This window comes from Cucurbita pepo, chromosome LG03 (assembly GCF_002806865.2).
Source record: "Cucurbita pepo subsp. pepo cultivar mu-cu-16 chromosome LG03, ASM280686v2, whole genome shotgun sequence".
Taxonomy (NCBI): Eukaryota; Viridiplantae; Streptophyta; class Magnoliopsida; order Cucurbitales; family Cucurbitaceae; genus Cucurbita; species Cucurbita pepo.
In genome coordinates, this window is record NC_036640.1 from 10,029,153 (window position 1) to 10,050,832 (window position 21,680).

General features: G+C 39.1%; 4 protein-coding genes across 5 annotated transcripts; all 4 read left to right on the plus strand.

The window, feature by feature from the left end:
• Positions 1-983: 983 nt before the first annotated feature.
• On the plus strand, positions 984-3,264 carry LOC111789622 (GDSL esterase/lipase At5g03980-like). Its single transcript, XM_023670255.1, has 5 exons — positions 984-1,260; positions 2,025-2,237; positions 2,317-2,465; positions 2,551-2,824; positions 2,896-3,264. The coding sequence occupies exons 1-5, from the start codon at positions 1,017-1,019 to the stop codon at positions 3,111-3,113; spliced, it is 1,098 nt and encodes a 365-aa protein (XP_023526023.1). The 5' UTR covers positions 984-1,016; the 3' UTR covers positions 3,114-3,264.
• Positions 3,265-4,362: 1,098 nt separating this feature from the next.
• LOC111789623 (probable aldo-keto reductase 2) lies at positions 4,363-6,569 on the plus strand. Its single transcript, XM_023670256.1, has 4 exons — positions 4,363-5,016; positions 5,519-5,691; positions 5,760-5,862; positions 5,940-6,569. The coding sequence occupies exons 1-4, from the start codon at positions 4,606-4,608 to the stop codon at positions 6,273-6,275; spliced, it is 1,023 nt and encodes a 340-aa protein (XP_023526024.1). The 5' UTR covers positions 4,363-4,605; the 3' UTR covers positions 6,276-6,569.
• Positions 6,570-9,464: 2,895 nt separating this feature from the next.
• On the plus strand, positions 9,465-15,415 carry LOC111791793 (histidine protein methyltransferase 1 homolog). The gene is made up of 8 exons (XM_023673274.1): positions 9,465-9,657; positions 11,118-11,276; positions 11,453-11,515; positions 11,704-11,770; positions 11,908-12,008; positions 12,935-12,979; positions 14,453-14,923; positions 15,000-15,415. The coding sequence occupies exons 2-8, from the start codon at positions 11,142-11,144 to the stop codon at positions 15,168-15,170; spliced, it is 1,053 nt and encodes a 350-aa protein (XP_023529042.1). The 5' UTR covers positions 9,465-9,657; positions 11,118-11,141; the 3' UTR covers positions 15,171-15,415.
• Positions 15,416-16,164: 749 nt separating this feature from the next.
• Positions 16,165-21,650, plus strand: LOC111790651 (endonuclease III homolog 1, chloroplastic-like). Of its 2 annotated transcripts, none has more exons than XM_023671646.1 (11): positions 16,165-16,481; positions 16,567-16,697; positions 16,975-17,038; positions 17,193-17,276; positions 17,428-17,546; positions 18,245-18,311; positions 18,963-19,054; positions 19,229-19,366; positions 19,467-19,571; positions 20,751-20,834; positions 21,363-21,650. In XM_023671646.1, the coding sequence occupies exons 1-11, from the start codon at positions 16,355-16,357 to the stop codon at positions 21,498-21,500; spliced, it is 1,149 nt and encodes a 382-aa protein (XP_023527414.1). In that variant the 5' UTR covers positions 16,165-16,354; the 3' UTR covers positions 21,501-21,650. The 2 variants fall into 2 exon arrangements, with proteins under 2 accessions (XP_023527414.1, XP_023527415.1); XM_023671647.1 differs by having other exon boundaries at positions 16,166-16,481; positions 16,576-16,697.
• The last annotated feature ends 30 nt before the right edge of the window (positions 21,651-21,680 follow it).

Consider the following 21,680-nt stretch of genomic DNA (forward strand, 5'->3'; position numbering starts at 1 on the left):
GAATGTTTCGTTTTTCTTTAATGTGAGATCTCATAATTTACTCTCCTTGTTGGCCAGCGTCTTCATTGGTACACTGCTAGGTGTTTGGTTCACAATTCACTCTCCTTGTTGGCCAACGTCCTCACGGGTACACTGCTAGGTGTTGGCGTCCTCACGGGTACACTACTAGGTGTTGGCCAGCATCCTCACTGGTACACTGCAAGGTGTTGGCCAGCGTCCTCACTCGTACACTGCAAGGTGTTGGCCAGCGTCCTTACTAGTACACTGCTAGGTGTCTGGTTCTGATATCAATCGTAACAGTCTAAGGCTATTGTTGGTAGATAATGTCTTTTTAGTCCATTACATATCACACTGTCAGCCTCAGTTTTAAAACGTGTCTAGAGGTTTTCATATCCGCGTTTTCATATCTTTCTAAAAAATGTTTTGTTCTCCTTTCAAAAAAAATTTAATGATATATAAATCATATTTAAAAGTTTCGCGATACGAAAAAATATTGTTTCCTAATTCTCTTATACATTATTTAATCGTATTAAATAGTCAATCAAGTTATTTTTCTTCCAACAACTTTAATAAATGATCTTATCAATCCCATTGTTGTAGTGCTTCAAATAAGCTATCTTCCTTGCAACATCACCAAGGATGGTTGTAGTGCTTCAAATAAGCTATCTTCCTTGCAACATCAAGCTTGGTGATGAGCATAGCACGCTCTTCAAAAGGCTCAAATTTCAATAGAAACAACACTTAAATTTCTCATCATCTTCAACACGTTGTTTAAGAAAAGCTTTAAAGAACGTGCAAAACAAAGCTTCAATCTGTTTCCAACTCAAAGGTGGAATTTAATACTGAGAAGAGGATAATATCAATCCTTTTGAAGCTCCCCATCCAGTTCAATTCTCGGTCAAATAAGAATTTACCAAATGGGTGAACCAAATTCAGCTGCTGCTTATAAATAACCCATTCTTTCAGTTCATCGAATCACTCAAACTAATGCATCAAGCTTTCTTGATTACTTAACAATGGCGGCTTCTTTCTTACCTCTTCTTCTTCTTCTGCTTGTATTTCCATTTGGGTCTGATTGTTTTGGTCTAAAAGGCTGCAAGTTCGATGCCATATTTCAGTTTGGGGACTCCTTGGCAGACACTGGGAATCTCATACGTGAGAACCCTGCAACTCCTTTCTCTCATCTTCCTTATGGCAAGACCTTCTTCAAGAAGGCCACTGGAAGGTGTTCTAATGGCTTACTCATGGTTGATTATTTTGGTAACTTTTCTTTACTCTTTGTTTTTGTTTGCTATCTCTTTGTTTAGCCTCTGTTCTCATCACATTGAAGATAAAAAAGAGAGATTTTGAACCATATTACTTACTGAGTAACTTAAGCTAACTAAAATTTGTCTCACCTTCACCTTCAGGTAAGTCAGCTAACTAAAACTTGAATCGTTATTCGTACGAGTGACGTATACTCCAGTCTCTAACCCCTTTTAGAGAAAAGGTTTTAGATTACGGAGTTAGAGAAAGTTTTAGAAAATGTTTAGGAAGTTAGCCAACTAAAACCTGAGTCATTATTGGCACGAGTAACATATGCTCAAGTCTCTAACCTCGTTCTTGAGAAAATGTTTTAAATTACGGGTTAAAGAAAGTAGAAAACGTTTAGTAAGTCAGTCAGCTAAAACCTGAGTTGTCACTGGCACGAGCTAGGTATGTTCAAGTCTCTAACCCCGTTTTTGAGAAAATGTTATAGATTAAAGGGTTAGAGAAAGTTTTAGAAAACGTTTAGTAAGTCAGCCAACTAAAGCCTGAGTCATCATTGACACGGGCGATGTATGTTCAAGTCTCTAACCTCGTTCTTGAGAAAAGGTTTTAGATTACAGGGTCGGAGAAAGTTTTAGAAAACGTTTAGTAAGTCAGCCAACAAAAACCTGAGTCATCATTGGCACGGGCAACATATACTCAAGCCTCTAACTCCATTGTTGAGAAAACGTCTAGAAACTGATCGAAGAAAGACTAACCATTCTTTTTCAATACAGCTTTGTCAGCTGGACTTCCATTAGTGAATCCCTACTTGAAAAAGAAGGCATCATTCACTCATGGAGTGAACTTTGCAGTGGCTGGCTCTACAGCTTTGCCTTTAAACGTTCTAGCTCAAAACAACATCTCATCTCCTGTTACCAACACATCTCTAAGTAAACAGCTTGATTGGATGCGTTCCCATCTCAACACTATCTGTTCTAACAAAACAGGTCAGTTTTTGCTCAAATCTACACTGTTTTCCTCCAAAATCCCATCATCTTATACTAACTTTCATATATTTCTGTGCAGATTGTACTAAGAAGCTAAAACATGCATTATTCTTCATGGGGGAGATTGGAGGAAATGATTATAATTATGCTCTATTTGAAGGCAAAACTGTTACCCAAGTAAAAGATATGGTACCTCGAGTTGTACAAACAATAATGGATGCTACTAAAGTATGATATCCAAACTTAGCTTGATTTGAGCAACTCTCTCTGTTTTCGTTAATTACAATTCGTGTTCGTGTTTCGTGTTATGTAGAGGGTCATCAGTTATGGTGCTACTCGAGTTATTATTCCAGGGCACTTTTCAATGGGTTGCCTACCGATCTACCTTACCGGTTTCCAAACCAATGATTCAACTGCTTACGACGAGTTTCACTGTTTAAAGGATTTCAACGATTTAGCAAGTTATCATAATAGCAAGCTAAAACAAGCTATCAAGTTGTTGAAGAAAGAGAATCGAAATGTGATCATTACTTACGGTGATTACTATAATGCATTATTCTGGGTTTTTCGACACGCTTCTTTGCTCGGTACGTTTCGTTTTACCTAAGAAATCTTTTGAATGTTATTATATGTTGTATCTGATTTGTGTTGTTTATAGGATTTGATAGAACATTGTTGCATAAGTCTTGTTGTGGAATGGGAGGTGATTACAGCTTTAATGTGATGCAAATATGTGGATTTCCAAGAGTGCCAGTTTGTTCTGATCCTGATAAGCATATTAGTTGGGATGGGATTCATTTGACACAAAAGACATATCAAATCATGGCTCATCGGCTCATCCATGATATAGCGCCAGAGTTTCATTGTGGAAATTAGATCAGTGGATAAAGTTTAGTATTCAGAGTCTCTTAATCATGAAGTTGTTGCTATGTTAATTAGCTTAAGTTGTTGTTTTTGAGCATTTGAGTCCTTATGTATTTTGAGTTGTGATTGAATGAAGTTTTAGGCTTTTCCAAGTCTTTGCTTTCTCTTAAATAGTAGTGGTACCAGGGTACGAGAGAAACGGGGTGATACACTTGTGAGGATTGAGTGAGATGGAGTCGAGATTTTGTATCAGCTCAAGCTCATCATTAGTAGATGTTGTCTTCTTTAGCTGAGCTCATCGTTAGTAGATGTTGTCTGCTTTAACCCATTATGTATCAATGTCAGCCTCACGGTTTTAAAACGTGTCTACAAGGGAGAGGTTTCTACACACCTTATAAAGAATGATTTGTTTCCTTCTCTCCGACCAATTTGTGGGTGACGGATCGTGAGGTTGACGACGATATGTAACCGGTAAAAGTGGACAATATCTACTAGTAGTGAGATTGAGCTGTTATAAATGGTATCAAAGCAAACACCGAGCAGTGTACCAACGATAGCGCTGGGCCATTAAGAGAGTGGATTGTGAGATACCACAGGAGAGGGAAATGAAACATTCCTTATAAGGTGTGAAATCTTCTCCCTAGTAAACACGTTTTAAAATCATGAGACTGACGCGATACATAAAGGGTCGAGGCAGACAATAGCTACTAACAGTAAAATTAAATTGAAATTAAATTGAGCTGATCAAATAGTCTATCTTTTGCTCTTTGTGTATTTGATGGTAAAAACTGCCAAACATGTGCTATCATAACGCTAGCTTACATGGAGGGTTGTAACAACGGAGAAGCAATTGAGCAAGATTGTGATGTTGCTCCACTTCTTGATAACCAAACAATGAAATCTACCGGGGAAAGCTGATAGTGATAGGAATACGAGACTTTCATATTGGTATTGGTATGATTATTGTTCACTTTGAATATAAGCTTTTATGGCTTTGTCTTTGATTTTTATAAGAAACTTGATATCCATCAGATCTCCGAATTGGATATGATATTGTTCACTTTGAGTGTAATCTCTTATGACTTTGTGTTTGATGTCCGTAAAAGGCTCAATATCAATAAAGATAATATTTTTTATTTATATACCGAAGACCAACGAACACCATCTCATTAAAAAATTGTATCACCTAATATAACTACACAAAAACTAAGGAGAAAGTGATATAATTATTAGTTAAGGAAAACGATGAAGGAGAAAGATTCAACAAACACCATCTAATTAAAAAATTCTATCACCTAATATCGAAAATGGAATCTTCAAAAGAAGATTTGAACAAATACAGTTCAATTGAAAAACAGCACACAAAAACGCAAGAGGTGACGCACCTCCTCCAACCACTACCAGCCTCATAGGAAGCTTCCCCTTCCCCTACACTGCACCCATCACTCTCCTCTCCTATAAATCAGAGCCCCCAACTCCTCAAATCCCACCAAGAATTGAAATTATGGTTCAAACAATCAAGCTGGGGTCTCAAGGCCTTGAAGTGTCCGCGCAGGGGCTCGGCTGCATGGGCATGTCCTCATACTATGGCCCTGCTAAGCCCGAAGAAGACATGATCGCCCTCATCCACCATGCCGTCGCAAGTGGCGTTTCCTTCTTGGATACCTCTGACATTTATGGGCCTTTCACCAATGAGATCCTCGTTGGAAAGGCTCTTAAGGCTACTGGGGTTAGGGAGAAGGTTCAGTTGGCTACCAAATTTGGACTCCATCTGGTTGATGGTAACTTCGAGGTGCATGGCGAACCAGAGTATGTTAGGGCGGCGTGTGAGGCCAGCTTGGAGCGGCTTGGGGTGGATTATATTGATCTCTATTATCAGCATCGGATTGACACTAAAGTTCCCATTGAAGTCACAGTAAGTTAACTTTTTTTCTCTCTGGGTTGTTCTTTTTAGACTTCTTCTTTCTAGCTACCCTCAAAATTTTTAAAAAGCGTCTACTAGGGAAAAGTAACTTTTCCCTATCCTTATAAACAAGATCTCACAATCCACCCTCTTCGGGACTTAGTGTCCTCACTGGCACTCGTCCCCTTCTCTGATCGATGTGAGACTCCCCAATTCATCCCTTTGAGGTCTAGCGTCTTTGCTGGCACACCGCCTCGTGTTCACCCCTTCGAGGCTCAGCCTCCTCGCTGACACATAGTGTCTGGCTCTGATACTATTTGTAACAGCCCAAGCCTACCACTAGCACATATCGTCCTCTTTAAATTGTCTTTTCAAGCTTTTCCTAGAAGATTTTAAAGTGCGTTTGTTAGGGAGAGGTTTCCACACTATTGTTTCATTCATTCTCGTAACTGAGGTGAGAAAAAGTTTTCAATTCTCCTAACTGATGTGTGATCACTAATGGTTTTCTTTTTAGATTGGGGAGTTGAAGAAACTGGTTGAAGAAGGGAAAATAAGGTACATTGGTTTGTCTGAAGCCTCGACGTCTACCATTAGAAGAGCTCATGCAGTTCATCCCATTTCAGCGGTTCAACTCGAGTGGTCTTTGTGGGCACAAGATGTCGAACAAGACATCATTCCTATGTGCAGGTATTGGAAAAATCTTTGTCAATGACATGGATGATCATAAACTGACTTTTGGTATGGTATGTTGATAGGGAATTAGGCATTGGAATTGTGGCATACAGCCCTCTAGGAAGGGGTTTTCTATCATCTGGGGCCAACTTCGTTCAAAACTTAACAGATGATGACTACAGAAAGGTGAAGACATAGCTTCCTTATTGAGTGTTCGAATAGTTAACTCAGCATCATAATTTTGAATCATTTGGTAATTTCAGAAACTCCCACGTTTCCAAGCACAAAACTTGGAGCACAACAACAACATATTCGAGAAAGTGAGGGAATTGGCAGGAAGAAAAGGATGCAGCCCATCCCAGTTGGCTCTGGCATGGGTTCACAACCAAGGACACGACGTGGCTCCCATTCCCGGAACTACAAAGATTTCAAATCTTGATTCGAACATTAGAGCTTTATCGCTCAAACTTAGCCCACAAGAGAGGGCTGAACTTGAAGCTTATGCTTTAGCTGATGGAGTTCAAGGAGGCAGATATGGCGATGACATTTCCACTTGGAACCAATCCGAAACTCCACCCCTTTCTTCATGGAAATTTTGAGCTCAGGACTGATCATCTAGCCCGCTACAATATGTCTAGCTTTTAAATTTAATAAGGGTTCGATATGGACGTGGAAACCTACCATCTCTTTACAAATCACAAGATATATAAACTCGAACACTACTACATCCAACAATGTTAAAAATTTAACTTCATTGTAGCGGTCTATCCTAAATAATTTCTCATATCATATGAGAGAGTGTCACAGTGTGGTGTGTTTTGATTAGTTGACCCAACCACTAATCCAAGGCTGCTTTAATGGTAAAATCATGAGGGTGTGTGCCTTCTAGAATATTTAAGGAAGTTTTGGTTTTTTATTATTTTTATTTTTTAGATTTATTTAATTAAGTATTATAATTATATATAAATTTATAGAATTTTGGTCTCTAAATTTTTTTTATTTGGGGTATAACAAAATTTTGACGTATTAAATATTTTTAAATTTTTATTGACTTATTAAATATAAAATTAAAAGTTTTTAAAATTTTTAAATTAAACTTAAACATAAAATTAAACTTAATTATTCTATTAAATACAAATTATTATTATTTTTGGACAGATGAATTAAAATTATTGTAGCTTTTATTATTTTTTTAATATAATAATAATATGAAAATTTAAGCCCAATTTTCCCCAACGCAAAATAGATTAGCAGAAATCACAAGAGCTTCCAAGATGAACAGAGAAGAATATTACCTTCAATATCTCATCAGAATCTGCTTTCCTTGCCGTCTAAACTCGCCGTGCCGATTACATGGAAATCTCTTCCATTACCGCCGATCAGAGTGATGGCTCCAATAGTTCCTTTGAACAAGTTGCAGAGGAGACCACCTCTGATGGAGGTGAATCAATGCGGCTATCTTTAGATTCCCCGTCGTCTTCTCCGCTTCCGTTTTCCGAGAGCCGCTGGAGTCTTATGAACTCATTTCCTGCCTTCTTGTTGTCTTTGCTGAATCTTCAGATTCAAAGCTGATTCCGGATGGAGAGTTCGATTTCGATTGGTTTCGGTTTTGTTTTCCGAGTCCGTCATTTCGGAGCGGTTTCGATTTCGGAGTGAAATTAGCAGGATTTGTAGCAATCGAAGATGTTGACGGTGAAGAACCGTTGTTCTGGCCGCTCGTACATAAAATCGATGAAGGATTGGGACTGGTTTTCGATTTCACCACGGAAAAAGGAGTTTAAATCTTCTGCTACGTCTCTGAACTCCGCTGGATTCCGATATCACGGTCGGCAATAACTATGAATCAAGCGCCGGAGAGGAGGCTTGTCTTCAACTCGAGATCGGCTTTGTCGGAGATGATAGAATTGAAGCAGAAGAAGTTCCGATCGAATCGTTGTTAGGGCTTCGTGAGTTGGATGGACGCGAGGGATTCGGTTCAGAGTTTGATGATGTTCTGTTATCTCTGGATGAAGATGAAACGAGTAAGCTAAGCATGAACTTGCCATTGTATCAATATTTTTATTTTAATAAAAAGAAACAAAAAATTTTAATTAAATTAAATAGGAAATATAAATTCAAAATATTTCAATAACATTTAAGTGAGAAAATAAAAAATATATATATATATATATTTTTAAATGTATTAAATATACTATTGAATGATATGAGATTATCGAGGAGGGCAACCAAACATTCTTTAGTGGGGAAACTTCTTCATAGAAGACGCATTTTAAAACAATAGGTTTATGGTGATACGTAACGAACTAAAACGGATAATATCTACTGGGGTGGGCTTGAGCGGTTACAAATGGTACGAGAGCCAGACACCAGACGGTGTGTCAGCGAGGACACTAGGCCCCCAAGAGGGTGGATTGTGAGTCTCACATCGGTTGAAGAGAGGAATGAAACATTATTTATAAGAGTGTAAAAACCTCTCCCTAGTAGATGGTTTTAAAATCGTGAGGCTGATAGTGAAACGTAACGGGCCAACCCAAACTTTGATCAATCCACGGTGGGCTTGTTTAAAACGTAACGGGCCAACCCAAATCGTGAGGCTGACAATGAGGTTTAAGATGGTAGTAAATGGTTTTATTTGCTAGCGGTGGGCTTGGACTTTTACGAATGATCTATCCACGGAGTCAATCCAAACTTTGATCCAATAGGCCAAACTTATCTATTAAGAGTTGGATGTGCATGATTGAGGTTCAATTAGAACTTTAAACGACATACTAAACTTTGGCTTTGATGGAGCTTGAGCATGTTTTAAGATCGGACCAGTCCAATAAATAAGGTGATCTTTACCTACCTTTACAATTGGAGCACAAATACAAACTTCTCGTACCCACAAAGCAACACTCAAGGTGTAGCAATTTAGGATTATCGTTAGTGGTCAAGTATCTAGATGAAAAAGACTTCAAACCCGAAGTCAAATCAACTTACAAATTTGATAATCGACCAAGTTAAATGATTCCACGAGTTTCGTGCAAGATACATTTACCTAAACGTCATGCATTCTTGGCACTCAAACAAAGAGAAAATCCGTCAACCCAACATTTCCATTCACACCGGTTACTAAAGAACATAAGTTTATGGTCAACCAGACAAGTCAACAAAGTACAGTCAATAGTCAAAAAAAGGCCAACAATTTAAAGTCCACGATCAGCCCGAAAAAATCAACAAAATTAGTTAAACTTAATCCTGACTTGTTCCGATTCATACATAACTTCAAACATTATCAATCAAGTGTTTATAACTTTCAACTAAAATTCCGAGAAAGTTAAATACCATATAATGTTTTACTATGTCTTTACGTGAATCGCTACAATAGTCAATTTTAAACCATACAAATATGCAAGCCAGACAATGATCCGAATTAACGGTTGAAGATTAACAATAATTTAATTAGACCTAAAACCCCTCTTAAACTGAAACTTTCTACCAAAAGATCACTAATCATTGCACACGTGGCAACCAAAGAGCAAAGGTCAGAGAATCTCCGTACACCTGCTGGTGAAGATGCCGATGAAACGACCGACCGAATCGCCACTTTAACGTCCACCGTTGACTTTCTAATCCCAATTACACGCTTCTACCGAGAATACCCTCGTCTTTTCCCTGTAATTACTGCAGTGTCAACCATGACTCTCAACTCAACCAATCCGGGTAAATTCGACAATAGTAGAAGTTAGAGGGGTAATGTGGACATTTTGCAATTTGGAGTGAAGGTCTTAATCGAAGCTTCTCTGTTCAGGTGTGAAAGTTTCTTTCTCGGCGTTGTATTCTTTTTGACTTCGATTGGAAACCGAACCGATATTTTCTTCTCTGAAATCGCGGAGTTTCCTAATGCCTAATCGTATCTCTGACTATAATACGTTTCTGGGTCTTCGATCGTCTCATAGTTTCCCTGGATTTTCCCTTCGCTATTGCAATTAGCTCCGTGGGTGAGTAGCTTTCTTTGCTTTCATGGGGTTTTTATTTCTCTATTGGATTTTGCTGATTGCGTTCTTTACGTATTTGGAGATTTGGGTTTTCTTGTTTTCTTGTTCTTCTTACATTGGGGAGCTGTAATTTTGTGTTCTGGGTCCCGGGTTCTTGGAGTTTTGGTTGAGTAATCGAACTGTTTAGATCAGTGTTCTTGGCTCTTAATTGTTGTCATGTTTTGTTACTCTTCATCAGCTTAGGTTTCAGGGTGGATTTTGTAGATACAGAGGTTGAATTTATAGTTTTAGCAGATATTGTCCTCTTTGGGATTTCCCTTTCCCCTTTCGGTCTCCCCACCCTGATAAAGAATGCTTCGTTCTCCTCTCCAATCGATGTGGCATCTCACAATCCACCCCCTTTAGGGCCCAGTGTCCTCGTTGGCACACCACTCGGTGTTTGGCTTTGATACTATTTGTAACAACCGAAGCCACCATTGGTAGATATTGTCCTCTTTGGTTTCCCTTTCGGCCTTCCCCTCATGGTTTTTAAAATGTGTCTGCTAGTGAGAGGTTTCCACACCCTTCGTTCCCCTCTCCAATCGATGTGGGATCTCACAAACCACCCCCTTCGGGACCCAGTGTCCTCGCTGGCACACCATCCGGTATCTAGCTTTGATACTATTTGTAACAACCCAAGCCCACTGCTAGCAGATATTGTCCTCTTTAGGTTTCCCTTTCGAGCTTCCCCTCAAGGTTTTTAAAACGCGTCTGCTAGTAGGAGGTTTCCACACCCTTATAAATAATGTTTATTCTCCTCTCCAATCGATGTGGGATCTCACATTTGGTGTCTACCCGAAGATGGTTTTCAATTAATTTTCCATTTTAGGCTTGAAAACGCTTTACTTTCATATCATCATTTTAATTTGAACTCTTTGCATCAAAGACTTGATGTGGTACTTACCGTAAAATTTCAAATCATAGTACAATTTCTACAAAGAATATGATTACAAAGTCTGTTTGGTGAATTGTATGTTGTTTGTATGTGTATTATAATTTGTTTTCAATACAATAGAACACACAAAAAAGCTAGTAAAAGTTAGAGTTATGGATGAAAATAATCTGGATCACTAGCATAAGTTTTTCTTGATTTAAAGTAAGGAATACATCTCCATTGGTATGAGGCCTTCTAGGGAAACAATATCATACCATTATGGAGAGTCGTGATTCCTAACCGTGCCAACTTCAAGCTTCTTAGACTTCTCTAATTGGATCTTAGGTGTCTATGGTCCTCCCTCCTACCATGGAAGGAACCCTTTTCTGGATGAGCTTACCCTATAGTAAATAAAGTTATTTTTTCCTTTATAAAAACAGGATCTACATTTGGGCGTTTGTATTACGGTCTCGGGTCGGGGTGAGAATATTATGCTTGGTGAGTATTTAAACCACTGCTTGTTTATAAATTGACCTTACAATGCTGCAGGTTATCTTTTAATTTCTCAAGATATAATGAGAGCACCATCATTGCTAGCCCAGTGCTTGCCTGGCTTGGTGCCCCAAGATAAAGGAAGCCACAGCAGTCCTTCCATTTCAGAGAGAGATGTCCATCTCCCCTCACCAGCTGTGGAGATTCTCCCTTCAAAGGCAATTCATTTATACTTCTCTTCCTGTTATTGCAAAGTACCTCTCATAACTACGAAAAACAATTTTTAGTAATCAAACCTGTATAATCTAGATCGTTTCAATTAACGATTCCATTTGTTTTTTCGTTTTAACGCCTACTTTTGGAATACCATTAACACTTCCTTAACCTTTATCAGACAGCTCTTCCATACAAATATGCAGGGGAGAACGTAGATTTGCAAGGTCTCAATGTCTTTAAGGTACTTCTTTCATTTGTTAGCGGTTATGCCAATTATTCTATATCGTGTGTTCATCGGATAGTTCGAGGCGATTCTTGCTTTTCCTGGATACGATTACTCGAACAAACTATAATGGAACTTTATCAGCAATTCGTAAGCTAAAAACCCCGCAGCTCTTCATTTATGCTAATTGGCGTCGTTCTCTCCAGGGTAGATTTAGCGTTGCCGATATAATGGGCTTGAATAGCTCGGAGTCTACATCTTCAAAACCTGAAGGTACTTTTATACTTTCTACAGTCATAGCTACCTGAGATCTAATTTTCTTTTAAAAATCTGTTTTAGAATCAAGAGTTACCATAACTTTTACGGTTATACATGTGTCGTTAAGGTTGAAATATATCTTTATTATGCAGGTCATTTGAAATCTTGGGACAGTTCCATGTATCTGGTTAATGTTCTTAAATATGAGATTTGTGATGGACAGCTGAGCTTTAGAGGCAAAAAAGTACTTGAGGTTATAATCCATTATAGTAACTTTAAATCGGGCGACCTTATTGTGCATGATTAATTAGATTTCAAAACATTTTGTCTTGTGTAAATGATTGTTCGGGTGTGTTTCTGTAATAGCCCAAGCCCACTACTAGTAGATATTGTTATCTCTGGGCTTTCCCTCAAGATTTTAAAACGTGTTTGCTAGGGAGAGGTTTCCACACCCTTATGAAGAATGTTTCGTTCTTCTCCCCGACTGTTGTGGGATCTCACAGTCCACTCTCCTTTGGGGTCTAGCGTCCTCGCTGACACTCGTTCCCCTCTCCTATCGATGTGGGATCTCCCAATCCACCCTTCTTCAGGATCCAGCGTCTTCGCTGACACTCGTTCCTCTCTCTGATCGACGTGGGATTTCACAATCCACCCCCATTCCGGGCCCAGCGTCCTCGCTGGCACAGAGCCCCGTGTTTGGCTTTGATGCCAACTGTAACGCCCCTAATTTTTTTAGCCAACGGTGGGCTTGGGCTGTTAGTGGATTCCTCATTTCCTTCCCTAAACTTTATGAGATAGAATCTTTTCAAGCTTATCAAAGTGAGGGCCGAAAGGGACGAGGCAGGCACCATTAGTACATTTCGTATTAGTTCTAACGCTGATTTAAGTCATCGTGTTTTGTATCTTGTCGTCTCATTCAAGGAAGGACGACCAAGGCAATCTCTCCGTTACATGTAGGATGCCTTCCTCTCTGTGCATATGTGTTTTTCCCTAACTCTGCTGGCCCAAGCATATTGCTTGAATTATTACTTTATGTTCTATTGAGAACGGTTGCCCTTTCTATTATGCTATGTCAACATGTGGAGCCTTGGAGTGCTCTAATCCACTGAAACAACTAATAACACATCAGTCTGGGGTGTTGCTGATTTCTAAGCTAACCTCTTTAGTTGGTATTTGCAGCTGGGTTGTAGCTATGGACTTCCTGGGGTGTTTGCTTGCCTCAAGGTACCTTTAAACCATCTTTAATCCGTCTCTATACGTATATTCTTCGATAGTAAGCACCATGTCTGATAGTTGTTAAATATGTTTTTCTTACTTCGGTCGCTTATTTTCTTCCTATTATGAGCGTTCTAACTGCGAATTCAATCAAGTAAAGTTGTGTGAAAAAATTTCATTTGAAATGTGCTTGTGGTGTGTAGTTCCTTCGTACAAATTACTCTAAATGTGGAGTTTGAATGGTTTGAGAGTATTCAAATCATCATTGTTATTTATTCACCATTGTTTAATATGTTACAAAAAGATATAATGTAGCCAAGGACTATGAAGAAGCATATGAATACTTTCTTAGATGTTATCAATCCTTACTAAGATTTTGATAAAGATACATTGACATGATTTGTTATAGGGTTTCAACTATTTGTTTTGTTTACGAGCGTTCAACAAGTCTTTGTAGTGTGCTTTCTCGGTGCGTAACTGTAAGATCCCACATCGGTTGGGGAGAAGAATGAAACATTCCTTATAAGGGTGTGGAAACCTCTTCCTAGTAGATGCGTTTTAAAACCGTGAGGTTGACGACGATACGTAATGGGCCAAAACGGACAATATCTGCTAGCGGTGGGTTTGGGCTCTTACAAATGGTATCTGAGTTAGACACGGGGCGATGTGCTAGCTAGGACACTGGGCTCCCAAGAGGGGTGGATTGTGAGATCCCACATCAGTTGGGGAGGGGAACGAAGCATTCCTTATAAGGGTGTGGAAACCTCTTCCTAGTAGACGCGTTTTAAAACTGTGAGGTTGACGGCGATACGTAACAGACCAAAGCAGACATATTTGCTAGCGGTGGGCTTGGACTGTTATAAATGGTCTCAGAGCTAGACACTGGGCAGTGTGCTAGCGAGGATGCTGGCCACCAAGGGGGTGGATTGTGAGATCCCACATCAGTTGGGGAGGGGAGCGAAGCATATTCCTTATAAAGGGTGTGTAAACCTCATCCTAGTAGACGCGTTTTAAAACCGTGAGGCCGACGACAATATGTAATGGGCTAAAACGGACAATATCTGCTAGCGGTAGGCATAGACTGTTACAAATGGTATTAGAGCCAGACACTGGGTGATGTGCCAGCGAGGACGCTGGTCCTCAAGGGGGGTGGATTGTGAGATCCCACATCGGTCGGGGAGGGGAATGAAGCATTATTTATAAGGGTGTGAAAACCTCTTCCTAGTAGACACCTTTTAAAATTATGAGGCTGACGACGATACGTAACGAGCCAAAGCAGACAATATCTGCTAGCGGTGGGCTTAGAATGCAAGCACAGGAGTAGAAGGTTAATGTTGAAATAGGGAATGGATTTTTGTTGGTTTAGAAGGAAATGAAAGTTGAAGTCTGTTTATTGTAGAATTATATAGAAGAGGTGTCATGGCTTTGCCTTTTATTTTTCAAGGAACTGTTCTTATACCTCAGCTTTCAATCTTCTTACAGGGAGCAAGCATAGTGCACTTTCAAGACATGAGTGCAGAAACTATTAGATGCACAACCATACCGAATGTCCTTGCAAATCTCGAACAAGCTCGGGACAGGCAGAGTCGACAGCCAGAGAGCCCCTTAACTCCGTCCCGACATGCTTTGACCCCATCAGTACATTTTTATGCTGGTGACTGGGAAGAGCTCCCAACAGTCTTATCTGTAGTTCGGGGTGATGGATTCGAAGCACCCACCGGAATGAGCTTGAGCTTCTCAGAAGAAGATTTTATGGATGGTTGCAGCAGTCAAGACGGTAGCATCATCGGCCACGAGTCTTCTTCAAGAAGATCGAGGAAACTATCAGCAAGTCGAGCATGGGAGAGGGCTAACGAGATCGGTCAGGAAGAAGGCGGATACGATATCGTTTTAATGGCAGAAATCCCGTATTCACTCAACTCTTTGAAGAAGCTATATGCACTGATAAAAAAGGTAATTCTCTATACGTCGAAGACTAAAACGAACGTCTAATACCTTTGAATTAATCATCTTTTTTGTTGAAAATCAGTGTGTGAGGCCTCCTTATGGAGTGTTGTACTTGGCCACAAAGAAGAACTACGTCGGTTTCAATAACGGAGCGAGGCATTTGAGGAGTTTGGTCGATGAGGAAGGCGTTTTTGGAGCTCACTTGGTCGAGGAGATGACGGACCGAGAGATTTGGAAGTTCTTTCTCAAGTGAAAGAATGGAAAAACAGGACAAACTGTTGAAGAAGTCCATGTTCATCACAAAGTATATGTTTTTTAAGGAAGTTGTCTTTGTTAGAATGGGAGTTGTTTAGTTAGTGGAGCATTTGTTTTGCTTCTTTGATTGTATAATCTATATTGTTCTTTCTTTCTTTCTTAATTTCTTGTCAATTTTGTGAGGATTCTCCTTGCTATTGCTAGTAAATCAATAATTGAATGCCCTTATTGCCTTTTTTTTTCCGACCAGCTTCAACACTCCTTTTGTAACCGTCCAAGTTCACTACTAACAAATATTAACCGATTTTGACTTGTTACGTATTGTTGTCAGCCTCATGGTTTTAAAACGCATATATGAAGGAGAGATTTATACACTCTTATAAGGAATGCTTCGTTCTCCTCTCTAACTGATGTGAGATCTCACAATCTAGGGGCTAGTGTTCTCGTTGGCACATAGCCCGATGCTGGTTCTGATACCATTTGTAAATAGCTCAAGTCCACCATTAACAATTATTATCTGGTTTGGCCCATTAAGTATTGTCATTAGCCTTACAATTTTAAAAGGTCCAAGGGTCCAACATCCTCGTTGGCACACCCTAGTGTCTGGTTTTGATAACATTTGTAACAGTTCAAGTCCATTGCTAATAGCTATTATCCACTTTCATTAGTCTCATAATTTTAAAATACTTTACGAATTGATTTTCATGCTTTTCTAAGAAATGTTTCGTTCCCCTCTCTAATCGATATAGGATCTCACACATTTGCATAGAACTAATTGATTTGCATAGAACTACTCTGCAATTAATCCGTAAGTTGCACTCTGACAATTAAATGTTTTTATTTTTTACAAATTTTTAAAATTATAACTCATCATAATTAAATATAAAAGAAAAAAAAGGGATGCACAAAGAATTTTGGTCTAAACAGGGGAATTTACAAACCTTCATCATTAATAACATCTTGCAATTTGGAGCTTTATTCAATGGATAAGGTAACCATAATTTGATATCTCAATCCAGTTGAAGAAAATATCAATCGTTTCAATCTTGATAGATCTGGTGTAGCCCAAATACCCATTTTGATCACCCAATCTGCGCCTTCCACAAACCAAATTTTTGGAATTTGTAGCCAGGAAGGCTGGGACCCTTTTTAAATTGGATTCTTCTACTTCTACCCATAACAATGTTTCTTGCTTGTCCTATTCGGAACTCGGCGCTTTCGATTACATTTGCGCGAAGAATTACATGCACTGGCATGTCGAAACGAAGTTCATCTTCCATGCCAATAGCCTCAAACGAACCCCCTCCAGGTACAGCTCCCTAAGAACTTCTACTCAACCATGTTTTCGACGTTAATCTTTGTGTATTTCTTTACTGGGTCTTCACTACTTTTAGGAATTTCAGGTGTTCAATCTTCCAATGGCGTTTCTAAGTCTGAAACTCGTGTATTCGTGAGGAGAACAGTGAAAAAGAAGGCAGAAGGTCAAGATAGTGGGCTTGACCTAGAACTTAAAGACGATGTTAAAGTAAGTTCTTCATCAAATGGGTTATTTTAGCTTCAGATGATCGTTCTTCTGGCGAACTTGATTAAGTTTATGCAGTCATTTTACTCTCTCTACAGTCTATACACCCTGTTTCACTCACAATTTAATTGATGCATTCAGTTAATGCAAAGTAAGCTCATAAACATTCATAGCTAATTTCATATGTTTCACTCAGAAACTTGTTATTTGATCCTTTGGAGATAAAGTTATTACATGGTGCAAGTTAATAATTTAAACTTCTAATCTTTTCCCTCTACAGCGTTGTTGTCCTCCTGATATTGAAGATTTTGCATTCAAAAGAACAAAGGATTCCCCCGGATCAAGTAATTTCTTACCTTAGTAATACTTCAAGATGCAATATGGACTGATTTTTATCCAAAGAATATAAAGTTCTTATGGCCTCTTTACCTTTTTGACTAATTGTAAGGGGAAATATGCTTTTACACATGTAATATGAAACTATTGTCTCCCCTGCAGGGAAGTCTAAGCCTCCTCTAGATACCCTTCTCACCAGAATTGAAGATTCTAATCCAACCAGACAAAAAGGCGTTGCAGAAGGAGGTGAGTGATAATGTATTTAGCAGCGAACGTTTGATCTCCAAGAACGAATGAGATAAACAATGCTAGTCACTAATCTTTGACCATTAAGGGGTTTCCTTTGTGTATTTATTTTTGTTTTTGTTTCCTAAGAAAAAGCTGAATTATGATATAGGTAAAACCCCTGTGAATTGGGAAAAGGTCCTTGAAGGAATTCAGGAAATGAGATCGGCTGAAGTAGCTCCAGTAGATACCATGGGATGCGGGCGAGCTGGTAGTACTCTTCCTCCAAAGGTACATTCCCAATTTCAAATGGACACCCCAGCTCGAGTTTTCATAGTTGTATACTGTTAGTGAGGAATACTATCTCCATTGGTATGAGGCCTTTTGGGAAAGCCCAAAGCAAAGTCATGAGAGCTTATGCTCAAAGTGGACAATATCATATCATTGTGGAGAGTCGTGTTCGTCTAACGTATACTTCTTTTCAAGATCCATTGTCATCTCATGTTTGTACTTAAATTTTTAGAGGCATGGTGGATGTTAACTTGTTAACCTTTTGTCTTATATCTTTCTTCCCTTGGTGCCAAATTAAAGCTTTCAAGTATTCTTAAATGCTATCTCTGGCACAAACGCTAATTTCGTTGATGCACTGTGAAATCTATAAATTTATCAATAATCAGATGTGAAGATGACATAGTAACCTTCTTATTACCGACTAAATTACCTGTTGATCTTTAGAAGTAACACCCTTGTGAATGATAGTGATGATGGTGGATCCGGTCACCACAAAATTTTCACAGAGTTAACAGGGGCACCAAGTAGCCAGCTAAGGTGCTTCAGTAACACACTACACGTTCTATTGTATTTTCCCTCAATGGCCTTGCAGGGACTATATACTGATGACATAAAACCCACTGTTCTTTATATTTTGTATTTGATATCTGCAGCATTATATGAACCAATAACTACTAATTTTACTCTATTTTTAATAGGAAAGAAGATTTGCTGTCTTGGCATCTTCTCTTCTCTCAAGCCAAACCAAAGACCACGTAACTCATGGCAAGCTCTTGTACTCTGAAATTATTAGTTCATAGAGATTTTCTTCTGTTTTTTTCGTAAGAACGGTTGTGTCTTAACCTGCAGCTATCAAATTCTCCTCTTTTTCCGAACTTTCCTTTACACGTTTTCGTGATTCTAGGTTTCCTTTACACCTTTTGTCCGCTTTGGCTAATTACGTATCACCGTCACTCTCATAGTTTTAAAACACACACCTACTAGGGGGAGGTTTCCACACTCTTATAAGTAATGTTTCGTTTCCTTCTCTAACCGATGTGAGATCTCACAATCCACCCTCTTGGACGCGTTTTAAAACCTTCAGGGGAAGCCCAAAGAGGATAATATCTTCTAGCGGTGGGTTTGGGCTGTTACATTGACAAACTACCTATGCACTACCATCACTGACGGTACAAATCGATTTCTCAAGCTGTCTAATCCTGCTATGTGCAAGTCTGTTTGGGTGCAGGAAAGTTTATCAAGAAGCAACAACAGACTCAGAATGATAATGAAATTAGAATGTCAAAATTTTATATTTTGAAAGTAAACTTTTACGTCCCAGGGGCAGTACGTTATTTGTCGTTGCTGCCCAGAGATATTAATCTCTCTCTCTTCTAATATTTTCTTTAATTGACAAAAGATCTTTCAGGAGTGCAGGAGCAGCATTGCGTCTCCAAGAAAGTGGTCTTCTTACAGCTGATACCATGGACAAAGCTGATGAATCAACCATTAAAAGCTTGATTTACCCTGTACGTTTTCTTTGAAATTATTGAACAATGGCACATAAATTTTCCCATTTCATTTGAATCACATGAATAGAGAAATCTGAAAAATAGCAGTTGTATACTGTGGCTGTTCTGTTCTTGTTGGGGCAGTTTCATTTTCTGTCTATAATTTAGAGTTCTTTTGTATCCATCTTGTAGGTTGGATTTTATTCTACAAAGGCTAAAAATTTGAAGAAGATTGCAAAAATATGTCTTATGAAGTATGGTGGGGACATACCTAGATCATTGGAGGAGCTACTTCTACTGCCTGGGATAGGCCCTAAGATTGCACATTTGGTATGACAGATTGTTTATTATTATTAGAAAAGAAGGAACTTATCTGGGTAATGGGTCTGCTTCTCATGGCTCCTCATCATGTTTCATATGTGGCATTTAGATCATGATTATGGCGTGGAACGATGTTCAGGGGATATGCGTCGATACTCATGTTCATCGCATTTGCAATCGGCTTGGATGGGTGTCTGGGAAAGGCTCGAAACAGGTAACTGTGGAATTTGTACTGGACTCTACTTGTTTTCTAACATGGATGGATTCACTTTAGATTCGTCCTTAATGGACTTGCCTCCATCAAATGAATCAAATTTTTCCTATTGATTTGAAGTATGCCACGCCTGAGTATCAACATCAATTCCATTAGTACTAGTAGAAGGATACCTTACATCAAAATCTGTCCCATCTAAGTGAAGATGCTCTCAAGAATAAAGTAAATTAAGAGATTTTGATTCTGAGTAGTTTGGGTAAGGTTAAGGTTGCCATCACCCATACAGGTGGTGTGTGATAATCAAGCTATAATGAGTATCACTAAGAATCTTGTTTATCAACTCAAGCCCACTGCTAGCAGATATTGTCTGTTTTGCCTCGTTACGTATCGCTGTCAACCTCACGATTTTAAAACATGTCTTTTAGGGAGAAGTTTTCACACCCTTATAAGGAATGATTCGTTCCCTTCTCCAACTGATGTGGGATCTCACAATCCACCCCATTAGGGTCCAGCGTCCTCGCTGGCACACCGCCCAGTGTCCGACTCTGATACCATTTTGTAACAGCTCAAGCCCACCGCTAGTAGATATTGTCCGCTTTGGCCCGTTATGTATCGCCGTCAACCTCACGATTTTAGAACGTGTCTTTTAGAGAGAAGTTTCCACACCCTTATAAGAAATGACTTCGTTCCCCTCTCCGACTGATGTGGGATCTCACAATTCACCCCATTGGGGTCCAGCGTCCTCGCTGGCACACCGCCCAGTGTTTGACTCTGATACCATTTTGTAATAGCTCAAGCCCACCGCTAGTAGATATTGTCCGCTTTGGCTTGTTACGTATCGCTGTCAACCTCACGGTTTTAAAGCGTGTCTACTAGGGAGAGGTTTCCACACCCTTATAAGGAATTCTTCGTTCCCCTCACCAACTGATGTAGGATCTAGGTCACAATATCCNCCCCCCCCCACCCACTAACGTAGGATCTAGCTTAAAATATGTTGAATTCTGTTGGCACTTCATCTTAGAAAATATCAATTATGAAGTGATTCAACTCCATTATGTTTCTACTAAGCAACAGATAGTAAGTATTCTCATGAAGTCATTACCTAAACCTAACTTGCTATAATTTGTATAGTCCTTTTCATGGCATTGCTATAATTTGTTATCTTCTTTCCTTTGCTAGAAAACTTCCTCCCCTGAAGAAACTCGAGTGGCATTAGAACTATGGCTGCCAAAGGAAGAATGGGTTCCAATTAATCCTCTTCTGGTATGTAATGTTTGTTTACAAATAGTTGCTACCCTGAGAACCATGATACAATGAATTTGATGCCATTATTTCCTTATAAGCGTACTTGGTCAAACGCAGGTCCAAATATTTTCCCTCGAATGCTAATATTCTTAAGACTGTTAAACGTGTCGTAATTGTACGTTCGCATATCCCTATTTGTATTCATACACGGTGTATAGAATGTTTACCCCTTGGGAAAACATTCTATTGCATCTACAAATGGGTATCTAGGTAGCTTCTTATTGATTGCCATTTGCAATAATTTATGCTTCTTTTTAGTCCAATGTACCCGTAGAAAATGTGAGATCCCACATCGGTTGGAGAGGAAAACGAAGCATTCTTTATAAGGGTGTGGAAACATCTCTCTAGCAAACGCGTTTTAAAAAACTTTGAGGGGAAGCCCGAAAGGAAAAGTCCAAAAAGGATAATATCTACTAGCGGTAGGCTTGTGCTGTTACTTGTTATTACAATTATGTTTATTTTTTTGATTGTTGCCATGATATATAGGTTGGATTTGGACAGACTATTTGCACTCCCCTTAGACCCAAATGTGGAAATTGCAGTGTTAGCCACTTGTGTCCATCTGCATTCAAGGAGACTTCTAGCCCATCTCCCAAATTAAAGCGTTCAAGTTCCACCAAGTAGCTTTGATCATCTTTTTGTATGAATTGAAAGGCTTAGTAGCCGCACATTTCCTTGTTGGGGGATTTCATTGGCCATTTTTGTGTAGAACTAACCTTGTTATTGATATATCAATGTTCTTGGAACATATATTTTGACAAAACTTTCACTACACTGTTTGGCCATTCATTTTAATTTTATGAC